Raw genomic sequence first — 13,320 nt, forward strand, 5'->3', positions numbered from 1 at the left:
TGTGTTGCTTTAGAATCGCTTACTGCCCCTTTAACCTCGGACAGACTGAATCTGACACATGGCGGCGTGATCATTTACGCATTTATAGTATAATAAGGTCTTATTTCTGATGTTGAAGGAGATAAAAACGCAGTTGGCAGCGTGTGTTGTTCAAATATATATTTTTTCCAAACAGCAGGTGTTTAATTTGCTTGTGTAGCTAATCAGCTGTATTTCACTTTGCAGCCACACGAAGGACTCAGAGGAGCTGCACACCCCCGGTGGACCAGTTAAGTCCCCATAATAAGTGATAACTGATAATAGGCTTATTAATGGTGAATAAGCATTTTTTTAAAACCACAACATCTCATCTTACATTGTCTCTTTTACTGATTAACCTCCCAGCGAAAGAGAAATCAAAACTACTTTGCGGCCTCTGACGTTGGCTTTTCCTTTTTGATTTTTTCTCTTCTCTCTCTCCCTCGTCAGCGCACTTCTTCTGCATGTCTGAATTTCAAACTGATTGCTTCCTCCGGAGTCTGCTCTCTCTCTCTCTCTCTCTCTCTCTTTCTCTCCACATGGGAGGAGCCGGCTCGGTGAAGAGGGTCGACCGCAGTCGATAGCCAGATCCTCGGCCCCCGCGCCCGCCTGACGTGCTCGCTTCAAGTGCCTGGAAAAGCACAGCGAGGGGCATGAGGCGGCCATGATTGATTGGCTGAGCTGGGGGCCTTGGTGGTGGTGGTGAACGAGGCCCGCGACCCCTCTTTCATTCACCGCCGCTGCTACATCTGGCCCCTGCCACCTCTGGCCCCTGCCACATCTGGCTTCTGCCACATCTGGCCCCTTTCACATCCGGCCCCTGCCACATCCGGCACCTGCCACATCTGGCCCCTGCCACATCCGGCCCCTGCCACATCTGGCCCCTGCCACATCTGGCCCCTGCCACATCCGGCCCCTGCCACATCCGGCCCCTGCCACATCCGGCCTCTGCCACATCTGGCCCCTTTCACATCCGGCCTCTGCCACATCCGGCCCCTGCCACATCCGGCCCCTGCCACATCCGGCCCCTGCCACATCCGGCCCCTGCCACATCCGGCTTCTGCCATCCAGCAACACTGGGATCTGACCTGAACCCCACACGGCCGATATATACTGCGCAGACACGGAGTCACACAAGTGATCGTTCCGTCGTGATTTAAAACGACACTTCCAGATAATGATGAATACCACGTATGAACGTGCCACAATTCTCATTTTGACTCCGACTTTATCAGCTGTGCATGAAAAATAAATAAATAAATAACCTTCTTCTCCACAGGGAGCGTTAATAATCTGTGGAACTCTAATGAGTTTCCCACAAAGGGATATTCTTTGACTCCACAGTAATAAGACTGACACAAGTTGAGTTGTTTTTAATGAGCTTCGTGTTTCTCTCGCTTTGTTCGCCCTCCGCTCTCCAACACTTTATTTTTTAATTTTCATTAGCTCGCTTCATATGAGGGAACTTACAGTACGTAAGTATGCTCACCGCTCTTGGTTGGTAAGAACTGTACTGTTTATGCATATTATGCTTTTTTTCTCCCCTTTCCTCTGGTGTGTTTTATAGTTTTCCTTCGAGTACGTAAAAAGGGCTGCAAAGTTAAAAGCCCAAAGTCGGCGGCAAAGGGAACTCCTCTCCCCGACAGAAATCACGGACGGCTCGTCAATAGTCCGGTCGATATTCCGTGCATCAAGCACGGCTAGCGGCTAGTCGGACGCGCCCCCAACAAAGCCGGGTAGAGTGACAGCAAGAGAACTTCCTACATGCGCTGACCAATCACAACAGAGAAGAGGAGCCAGCTGGCCAATCAAAGCAGACTGGGCTTCAGCAGGAGGGAGGGGGTTCTTAAAGAGACAGGAGCCCAAAAAAAACCAAAACAAGTGTTTCAGAAAGAGGAGCCTAACCTAATAATATGTCTCCTTTAAATTGGTTTTAATATGCCTACGAATTTCATCAAGAAGATCAACCAAATATTTGATGACAGTATCAATGAGAGGCTTTAGTTTTGGAACATCAGCGGGTTGTCTACAAATCTTTCTTTTTGTACCGACTGTCATCCTGGTTTCCGCTGACTAAGTGTTCCTTGGAAAAAAACTGCTTATGCTTTGACAAAGCCACTTGCTGGCTAATCAGAATACTGTACATAGAGATTCTAAATAAAGTGCGTATAGAAAGACGTGATCAGCCGGCTGACGGACAGTGAGCTCTGAGCACAATGAGACCGACTCTCACAATCTCCCTTGTCCGCAGTCAGCCTCCGTCTCTCCTCCCGCTCCACTCAGCCATTGATCCGGTGTCAGTCTTCAAGATGGATGACAGAGTTAACTTCCTTTGGTATGAAACCAAAGTACAAAAGGTTACTTAGGTCGATTGGCTCCGCGGGGCCAACGGTTTCAAACCGGCCGAGGTTCGTGTCAGAAGACAATATCCCCACAACACGTCCGACATCAGATTCCTGATGGATAAGTCAAGATGACGGACACGGATTTAGATTGTTCGGTTGATTATTATTATAATCTGGCAGTTAAAATACGCTGGACAAAGTTGGACTGTGTGGTGCCATTTTTTTTTGCAATTTAAAGGCAGTGAAAGAAGCTTTAAATATTATATTAATATAACTCTTAAAGCTGCATTGACAAATATTTTTACATATTCATATAGAGTTGACTAATTGGCAATGTGTTCATAGTAACAAACCCACAGTACAGGAACATGAATGTGTCTGGAGGGTTACCCAGTTGCATTATGGTCATTTTATGTATTTATATCATGTGTCATGTGTTCACTACAGATATCGCTATATTGTTGTTATCATTACCGAGACCTGAGTACTGTATTTCGTTATATCATGTCCAATGAGCAGAATGACAAATAACTAAACTTGAACTTGAACTTATCCTGCATTTACTCAATTTGTTCACGTTGTCAATTTTCGACTGCTGAGACAAAACAAAAAAAACAAAACTGCGTGTTGTTGAAATGGTGATAATATTTTTTAATGTGCATATTCCTAGCAATGTCAAACGCAGTGAATATTTAACACGACGCGAACGACAGCGATTAGACGGGCAGCCGTCGGAGCTGCCTCTTTGCCGTTAAAGCGCGCCTGTCACTCAAACCTCCCTCGACTTCTGCTCATCGGCGTTCGTGTCGCTCCTAATGAGCCCACTTGCAGTTTACCGCTGTCACTCGCCAAATAAACCACCCGCAGTTTGAAGGAGTGAACGCTCCGTCGTGAACCTGCTGGGAGACCGACGCGCCGGTAGTCGCTCCGTCAGTGACGAGGTGTCTCCTTCATTAAGTTAGTCATTAGTTAGATTGTAATCTGTTCAGCCACTCGCGGCAGCCATCATTTGCTCATTTGCTGACTTCTCCGACACCAGCGAAAACTCTCCTTCCACTTCACTCCTATTACTATGTCGCGCACAATTTTCATTTAATATTTTGTTCCATCCCGCCCCCCCCCCCTCTCTCCTTTGTTCCCGCCCGCGTTTGTTTATTTACCCCGTCTTTCTAAAAATACCTGTTCATGTCGGCGGGTGCTGTGATTTTGTGATTATGAACGTGGCCTGTACCGACCTGCTGTTCTGCGATACAGTAATCAGCGAGCTGAGGAGCGAGAGCCGACACTCGCGGCAGTCGTTTGCCGCAGAATTACTTTCCAACTGTGGCGATTGCTGCACTGTGACGGCACATGAAAACCCTCAATGACACGGGGACACGTCACATTCGCCCTGACCTTCTATCCGAAAGCGTTCTTTCGAACCCGATACAATTCAGGGTTCACTATCTTGCTCATGGGCACGCGGACTGGAGGAGCCGGGGCACCGGCCCGTTCTCCACCTCCGGAGCCACAGACCTTTCTTCAAGGTGTAGGGTGGAAATCATGGCCTGGATTATAAAAATGGACGTAGTGGACGGACATGAGGCGCCCGAAGCCCGTATTCTCCGTGACCACCAGCAGAGGGCGACTCCGCTGGTTGTTTCTAGAGGAAGTCTCAACTTCTCACTTGATTTGTGAACGTCGGTTAACATTTTTCCGGAGGAGTTAATGGTCGAGTGTCTAGTTTCAAGTCTTCTTCGATGATGTTCACTTTGTGTCGATAATACGATTAAGCACCGTAGCGTGGATACAGTGTGATTGACAGCGGGTACCGTCCGTGGTTGCAGGTGTAGGTGGGCGCGCAGTGGACGAGCTCTCAGTCAGACCCCGCCCCCCAGTTCTTCGTGCGGTTGCAAAATAACCCAACATGGCGCTGGTCAAAATGTGACACCTCAGAACGGCAGCTCACAGACCAACAGGTGACGTCAGGGTGAACTTCCCTCTCTCTCGACGGCAACGGCAACCAATCAGGCGACTTCCAAATAAAACTCACTCCACAGCTTCTTTAGTGGCACTTCTTCCTTTTTTTTTCCATAATTTTTTTTTTAAAGGCTTCACATTTGTATCCCTGATGTTTAGAAGCTGCTCGCGTTTTGCATCAGTCTCTGTAAATACAATCTCTGTGACACTTAACGATCAGATGAACGTATCTACACTCATTGGTTGTGCACGTGTGTAAAAGTCATCCGTACGCTGTACGTATGTAAGTAGGGCGGCCGTGTTTCACGAATAAGAACAACTCCAGATGCTCGGCTGGTAGCTTCAGCACCACCTGTTGCGAGTTAATGAAGTCCTGAAATAACCAGCATAAACATGCCAATCATGTGTCGCCTGGTTTAGGATCATATCAATATCACAGCCTGTTTACACTCAGAATACTCCCGAGTCTGAATCACCAAACTCTCGGCACAAAACTTGTCACGAATAAGGTTTTTTTTTCCCCGCACGATGAACGACGGCAATTTCAAATCTGAAAAAAAAAAAGTTACCAGAGACTAAAAACTAGACTTTCACAGCTCGTTTGACTTCAAGCTTCACTGTGTAGTCTCGAGAAGAACTTACAGAAACTGAATATATTGTCCATAAGTAGCCAGAAGTCTCCTCAATGTTGAGCTCCTTGTAATGAATACTTGTAATGCTCATCGTACGACAGGTACGATGAGCTCATTTTATTTCAATTGTCTTTTTGTTGCTGGAGGTGAGTTGGTCCAAGAGCACTGAGGAATACCCTCCGCTCTTATCTGCATTATTAAAGGTTTTGGTGTATCAGAGGTAGGGCTCGGCGATATGGCCTATAAATAATATTGCGATATATTTTTGTTGTATCGCGATACATGATATACATCAAGAATTTTTTTTAAATCTCCTCTAAGGCACATAGATGCCCAATTTATGTGTAACGATTCTAGTCGTGTGTATTAAAACATTCTTTAATCTTAATTATATCCATTAATGGTTTCTAGTGGGACAGACATATTGGAGAAACCGCCCGCCCCTAATCAGAGGTGATTATTCTCTGGAAAGTCTAAAAGTCCTCTCACCTGAGCTGGAGAGTAGAGCCGACAGCGATGGCGAGCGTGTCCCTCGTGAGCCGCTGCTCCGCCTCCTCCTCCGCCTCCATCTCGCGGCGGCGCCATCACCCCGACACCTCGGGGTCCCCCTGCAACCGTCCCCGCCGCGATTGCACTGGACACTCCTCCGCCCACGCATGCCCCGCCCACGCCCGCCCCGCTGGCGGCGGCGCCCGTGGCCCCGGCGATGGCGCCGATGCCGCCCATCATGCAGCAGAGGCCCCCCTGGGCCAGCTCCAGCTCGATCTCGGCGTCCATCTCGGCGTCCTCCTGCGCCTCCTTGTTGGAGTCGTCCAGGTGCTTCATGAGCACGGCCACCACCACGTTGATCAGCACGAACTGGGCCGTGAGCACGAAGGACACGAAATACAGCGGCGAGATGAACTGCAGCCCGGCGTGGCAGCCGTAGTCGGCGCCCGGGTGACCTGGCGGGCACTCCCTGAGTGTGTCCTGGTGGGTGGTGGCGTAGTGGGGGGTCACGGAAGAGTGAGACGAAAGAAAGGGTCAGACAGAAAAGCCAAAAGACAGAGGACGAGTGGGTGGACGACATGGAAGAGGAGCGAGCATTTGGGGAGACCGAGGGAAAAAAAGGTAATGGAACGGAAAGGTGGAAGAGAGGACAGGGTGAAAATCAATCAGACCAAGAACCGGTTATACAAAAACAAGAATAACAATATAATAAATTCATCGTTGGATCAATACAATGTCAGAAAACTGTGAAACAAAAACCCCATGATGATCTCCTAAAGCCCACGGTCTCGTTTTAGCGTCTTTGTCCAAAACCCAAGGACATTTCGATTGGATTTACAATGAAATAAAACAAAAGGAAAGCAGCAAAGCATCACATTAGAGAAGCTGCATCGAGCAAATGTGTGACAGTTTTGCTGAATAAGTGTCATATAATGTTGCTGAATACGGCAACTTTTGTTGAAGAATTCAGTTGATCGATGAGTTGATTAATAACCGAAAAAAAAATTGTATTAGCAATTTCGAATTTAAAGATTTAAAGCTCCAGTGTGTAATATCTAGGCCTTTACTGCAAGTTCACATGATTCAGCATTAAAAAAATGGCCTTAGAATCACGATGATATCGTTTATCGCGATCATTTCTGCGACAATATATCGTGCAACAAAAAGTAGTTATCGCGACGAGGCCCAGTGATGGATGAGGACATGTAATCTTCATCCCCCCAAGTTTTTTTTTCGTCTTATCCCTCGCTGGAGGACAAACTCATTGCTCCCTTCATTCCCCTCGTCTAAATACCGTCTGGCCACGGAGCGTGAGCTGACGACTTTCAATTACAATCACGCCCCGGCCTCCGTGCGGAGAGTGCTGTAAAATATAATTGGGCCGCTGAGAAAGTATGATTTCAAATAAAAATCTGGTCGACCCCTCGTGTACGACAACATTGCGCCGTCTCAGCCGCTGCAGGTGAGGGTGGCGGCGGCGGAACGCAGCGTCCAATCGGCACGGCCGATTACCCGGGGTTTGCCCCCCCGGATTCCAAGTGATGAAATGTGAAAATGCCGCGTGGTTAGTGTGACGTGAATGGCGGGGAAAAAAAAGCGGGGGGTACCTTCATGATGCCGTTCCAGTTGTCACCGGTGGAAACCTGGAAGAGCGTGAGGAAGGCCATGCCGAAGTTTTCAAAGGTGGCGTGGCGGCTCATCCCCTCGCAGGGGTAGTCGGCGTTGCACACTGAGAGGAGACATGACGGGGGAAGACACAGAGAGAGAGAGAGAGAGAGATATCTTCATCCTGGGAAAAACTAGAGAAAGTTCAAAAAGTGAATCACCCAGCCCAACGTGTCTGACTGAAACAGGCAACAATTGACCTCCTGATTGGCCGATTAATGCGGAGGGCCGCCGAGGTGGGCGCCGCCTCATCCCCTCGAGGATGCCGAGGTTATGAAAGCAAATTGTCAAACTAATTAAAAAAAGTAACTTAATAATTTGCACATATTCAATGCCTCATGGTGCCAAACGCAATGTGAATTTCTTGTGTGATTGAGATAATGAACAGACAAAGTCGTCAACGGAAAGTCGTGAGTAGACACACGAATTCTGCGTCTTCGCCAGTAGTTCGTTAATAGTTGCATGTGTGGGGGAAAGTGGAAAACGTCTGCTGTCAAGAACAACGAGGGCTAACGTTTCGCCCGTGAAATATTTCTTTGCTGTTGCCAAACGTATAGGAAACCTGGACTGTTGGTTATTTGTATGAAGAGAAGATTAAATACTGATATGAATCCTCCTGAGTTTGACCGTGGGAGAAGAAAAAAACCCCACTGAATCCAAATCAATTACTTTCAATAAGAGCGAGGAAAAGAACACGATAGGCGCCGGAACAGTTAGACAGTTGAAGAATGACCCGTACCGTTTCTTTCTGTTTGTGTCTGTTCGTGCTCCTCATGAGAAATAATATGAGGCGATAAGTAACTCTTGGATGACGATCATTAGACCCGCAGTTGCAACGGGACTCACCGGTTGCGGGAGTCCGTCTTTCGGTAAAGTTAAAAAAATTAATTGCGGCATCACGGTGGAATAAAAAACAAATCTCCACGAAGTCCCTGTGACCTTGAATAAGCATTATGGTCTTTGAACTTTGTTCACTGCATTAATAATTTCACATCAACTGAGTTTACCCTTGCTGCTTCCTTTTCTCCCCCCCACAGCAATAAAACATGGATTTGCCTATTTCTTAGATCCGTTCCCTCGGTTTTATTCAGCCTGACAGGCGAGATATATTATCTTTGATAAGCTTTCCTGCTCCTGGTGGCTACTGGACAAACACACTGTAACCGGGGGGAACACCTTCTGTTACTAGTACAGTCAGTCCAAGTGTTAAAAACAGTCGATGGCGGATCTTACCCAGCTCTCCAAACAGCTCCACTCCCAGAGCAGCGTAGATGAAGAACAGCAGCATGAAGAGCAGGCCGAGGTTCCCCACCTGTCACAAGAGACGCACATTCATTTCCTGCAGAAATGGGTTGCGGTGATGTTGCACAGAAGATTCCGGTGTTTTTTGACGAGGTCTCATTCAGCATTCACTGACGATCTGTGCAGCTTCCGTTGCAGATATTACAAACTACAAACAGAGGAGCTGCGGAATAATCTGTCAGTGTTTCCTTTCTTCTGTGCAAAGACTCGCCCTCTGTGTCCGGATGGGACGACGTCCCGGAGAGGAAGCCTTTCGCTTTTCACCAAAGGCTTATTTTGCATATTGATGCTCGTGCATCTTTCAAGATGCGTGAGATTTGGAGATAATGTCTTTAGTGGGCTTTAATCTGCGGCCTTAATGAAACTAAAATAGACACACAAAGGGATCCTGCAAGCATTTAATCAGATGAGTTGGAAACGGCAAAACTCGAGTCAAGGGGAATCACTCTATTACACGGTTTGGAGGGAGATTGTCACTTTGCTGACTCCGTAACTGGCGTGAATCCATCCGTGTAGAGAGCCGAGAGCGTTCACAGACAGTGATATGCAACGCAAACTCGGTAAAAAAGGACCCCCTGGGGGGGGGGGGGGGGGGTATATCAGGCGCTGAAGCTGAACACCATTAGGTAAGTCACCTCACGGGCGGGGGGAGGCAATGAGGTGCTTTGGAGAACGTGACGGCAGAATTCCATTGGACGCGAGAGAAAGGATGAGGAAGGACTAAGATGTAAGAATATTGCACAGGGGGGAGAGAGAGAGAGAGAGAGAGAGAGAGAGAGGGAATGAAACGACGATGGAGAGAAAAACGGGGGCGATTTGGCGAGGTGAGGACCTGAGGCTTTTCTCCCCCCTGGTGCGTGTTGATGTTTCCTGGTGGATGATGAAAGAGGCTGCGACTCGCCCTGAGGCAGGAGGCAGGATGTCGCGCAGAGCCCGGGCCCATCGTCTTCGGAGGGAAAGAACGGCGTGTTACGGACGCAGAGGGTTGGAACGAACAGCGGCTTGAACCTGTGGGCCACGGAGGCCTGCGTGAAATGCAGTCGAGACTTGGACCTCGGACATTTATACCTGTGGGTTTTTCGTGGCGAACGCGGACAAAGTGCTGGAGGAGTTGAGAGGGACACGCATGAAAACTGAAGGACGTAAGAATCCGACCGTCCCGTGATTTTTCCAATGATGGTAAAGATGTTACTTCCCAGACAACTTCATCGAAAGCAAGAAGTTTGGTTTCTTCTCCTTCAACCCCGAGATCTCACTAGAGAAGATTAAACTTCTCTTTAGCATTCCCTGGCTGTAACTGCAGCTCTCCGTATTCCACGACGCCGCAAAACTTTGAAATGTATGAATCTGATTATGATATGAAGGTTGAATAATTAAAAGTTCCGTTTTTTTCGTACCTAGGGAGCAGAACTTTTCAGCCGCAGTCAGTAGTGGGGATGAAACATTTTTTTTAAATTAACGCCACAAAGGTCTTTGTTTCTTCCTGAATGAATGTGAGGAGCTGTGGTAAGTTAATAATGGTTCATAACATTGGGTGCAAAAAATTTTTTTTTTGGGGTATAACCCAACTTCGTGAATGTAACGATTCTCTGGGAGCTCCGGTCGTTTATCATTCCACAAATGTTAATAAACTCCTGTGTGTCCTTGTGGTAAGCTCGGTGGAGGAAGTGTGTGTGTGTGTGTGAGTGAGTGTGTGAGTGTGTGTGTGTGTCGTGTGATGTCACATACCTGAGGAAGAGCCTGGACCACCGTGTCCAGCAGAGCTCTCATCCCCGTCGCCATCTTCAACAACTTCAGCACTGGAAGAGAGGATCCCACAGCGGGTTAGGCTGCAACATCCACACCGTGTGTGTGTGTGTGTGTGTGTGTGTGTGTGTGTGATACACATGACACACGTGTATATGTGATGAATAACACCTGCAGAGTGAGCGGAAAGTGAAGCACAGGGCAGATACTCAAAAGACCGCAGAGGGAGGGGGCGAGATAAGATAAGAGGTATACGAAGAGACAGAGGAGGAGAGAGGGATAATGAACCGACGATAGATGAAACGGTTGCGGTCGGAGACCCCTCCACAATATTCCCACCGGTCCAATTTCTGGGCGAACGCGGCCGATGATGTGGCGAAGGTGGATGTAGTGGTGGTGGTGATGCCTGGTTAGAGCCTCTCTACATCATTATCCACCTCTGAACCTTCTCTTTCAGGTCGTTAAGTGAGGAGCTCTTTGTCCTTTGATTACCTGTTGATGACCAGGAGCCTGGTTCCAGCGTCGGCCCCTGACCTCGCCTCCTTTCCACCGAACGGGCTCCGTTTTGGGTTCGTGTTTAAAATGTTGCCCCCCTCACGCTCGTCATCGGATCACCCCCACTTGCTTGTTAATTACCAGCGGGCTGCTGTTTTTAATTGGCATATTACCCACGGGTCCACTCACAGGTCCCTGGGTGGTGTTACGGGGGGCAGAGGTCGATGGAACGGGGCGAGGGATTAAGAGAGATTGACGTAATTAGCCCTTTATCCTCCGTGCCGTGAAGTCAAGAGGAGGCGACGCGGCCCAGAGAGAGAGGGAGTCTTATAGTTTCCTCCGAATAAGAGGAGCACGAGTTCTGAATAAAAGTCGAGTGGGTGAAAGACGGAAGTGGAATATCAGCTTCACCTCGTTTCAGGGAGAACGATCGGACGGTAAATGACACACGTGTGGAATCGAATGAATAGTTTGAGCACTAAAAAAATTCAATTCTTACTGCATCATATCATCTTCACCACTAAGCATCTCTCTCTCTCTCTCTCTCTCTCCCTTGTTTATCTATTTTGCCAAATTAAATTTTCAATATTCCGCGTCGATCACATGTCGGTGAAACTTCAACACGTCCTGTTGAAGTGTCACATTAAAAGCTTACGGCAGTAAACGTAGAAGATTTATTTTCGGCTGAATTCAAAGCGAACAGTATGTAGAGAAAATGAAAGCAGACAACATGGAGACGTGTAGTTAAAATATGAAAAAATACATCTTTTCAACATGAAAGATTGTGGGGAAAAGGTTACAACACTCAAATAGAGTCCCGGATAAATCTGCAGGTGAGGTTGATAAAGAGTTTTCACCTCATGAAATGTTGGTTTGACAGTGTGTGTGTGTGTGTGTGTGTGTGTGTGTGTGTGTGTGTGTACCTCGTGCTATCCGGAGCACCCTCATGATCCTGATGATGGTGGGGTTGATTGGGAGTGAGGCGTTGATCTCAATCTCCTCCAGGGTGATGCCCATGACGGACAGCAGCACAATGGCCAGGTCCAACTGGTTCCACCTACACACGCACACACACACACACACACACACACACACACACACACACACACACACACACACACACACACACTGAGGGTAAAACCACGAGCGGGAGAATCTGTGCGAATTTGAAGTCTCCGCTCGGCGTGGGCGCGCGCGCGTGTGCGTGTGTGTGTGCGTGTGTGTGTGTGTGTGCGCGTGTGGGCTCAGGATTTCGTGGCCCGCACACATCAGGTTCTGTGTTATGTTAATTTTCAAATGAATATTAATGTTCTACATCAACTTTATGCATAATCTGCATGACTCACCCGCAACTGACTTGGCGGAAGGGATGGGTAACACAACCCGCCATTTACCCGAAGCGGCGTCATGAATATTTATGTCAATACAATAAGAAGAACACCTTTTAATACTATGCAAATGCGGAACCATTACTCCTCGTTTGTTAGCTTGTCTGTTGTCATTTCAGGAAAATTGACTTAACGACTTCACGTTCGACTCGTAGAAAGTCATCATGTGATTATTTATTTTTTTGTAAACGTGCCAAAAGGAACCGCCGGTGTTATAACACGATTGTTGCTGCGGTTACGTGGATGTGAATGTTATAATTAACATGGTGGTGGATAATAAAGTATATTTGTTTCAGTTTCACGTCTACAATATCAGTTGAATATCTAACGTGTGATAAAGGTTGTACAAAAAGTGCCCATTGTGCTAACTACACATTTCTTTCCTAATTTTTTCCCCACCCCTTTTTTCATTTTTAAATTGCTCTTTTAGTTTTGTGTAGCTCTGTGTGTTGTTCTTCCACGTGTGAGGAGACCGTTCACCCTGCAAATGCGCCTGATGCTGCATCTTCCTGAATGTGTTTATATCATAGGCTGTATAAAAAAGATGGACGACATGAGACGATCCAAAAAGTGAAGTCAAATCATATTGATCGCCACCTGAGATGGCGTTACAATATCATTTCCAAATAATGACAAAAATCATATTCCCCCATTTTTGTTTTTCAATCTAGAGATGTTTCTTTTATTCTTAACTAAATTTACTGCAAAACTGCTGCCGCCGGCGGGGGTTCGTTCCACAGTAAATGTGTCTCTCAGCAGAACCGCCGCCCCTCGTCAGGCTTACAGAAAACCATAAGCTTTCCAAAATAAAAACCATACAAAGAGTGGGGAAGCCTGGAAAGGGACAAAAGGAATGGAGGGATAAAGACATGCATTTAAATTGAGGGACGGAAGGAATAATATAACTATTAATTATTCTGTCTATACATAGAGAATAGGACAAACAGGAAGAGACTGAAACAGCAAGAGAGGAAAAGAACATTAAAATAGCTTGGAAGAAAAAAAATAAATAACCAACTGCAATTTCCCGCCCAGCACACCCACAATTCTTTAGAAAATGGATCGCAGGCTGCAATAATAAAATCTACATGGCAGCGTATCTCAAATATTATTCAGCAGCACCATCACAGCTGCTCCCCGGGCCTGTGCACGTGGCTGACGGAGAAAAAAAGAAAGAAAAAGAGCCTCTGGCTGGATCGTTATAGGGTTTGTTGGGAGAAGATATTAAAATCCACCTGCTTAGTCTCAGTGTGAGTCGTTTGTTAAGTCCAACACCAAGTA

General features: G+C 47.1%; 1 protein-coding gene across 4 annotated transcripts in view; it reads right to left on the minus strand.

Moving 5' to 3' along the window:
• Window positions 1-13,320, minus strand: part of LOC118312704 (voltage-dependent T-type calcium channel subunit alpha-1I-like) — a 176,677-nt gene that overhangs the window by 14,114 nt on the left and 149,243 nt on the right. For all 4 annotated transcript variants that reach the window (XM_047333995.1, XM_035637532.2, XM_047333994.1 and 1 more), the window contains 5 exons: window positions 11,575-11,708; window positions 10,139-10,209; window positions 8,342-8,420; window positions 7,051-7,172; window positions 5,444-5,923 (listed from right to left, as the gene is read on the minus strand). In XM_047333995.1, coding sequence (XP_047189951.1) covers window positions 5,444-5,923; window positions 7,051-7,172; window positions 8,342-8,420; window positions 10,139-10,209; window positions 11,575-11,708 — 886 coding nt within the window. The remainder of the gene's footprint in view (window positions 1-5,443; window positions 5,924-7,050; window positions 7,173-8,341; window positions 8,421-10,138; window positions 10,210-11,574; window positions 11,709-13,320) is intronic.

Source organism: Scophthalmus maximus, chromosome 8 (assembly GCF_022379125.1).
Source record: "Scophthalmus maximus strain ysfricsl-2021 chromosome 8, ASM2237912v1, whole genome shotgun sequence".
In the NCBI taxonomy this organism is placed as follows: Eukaryota; Metazoa; Chordata; class Actinopteri; order Pleuronectiformes; family Scophthalmidae; genus Scophthalmus; species Scophthalmus maximus.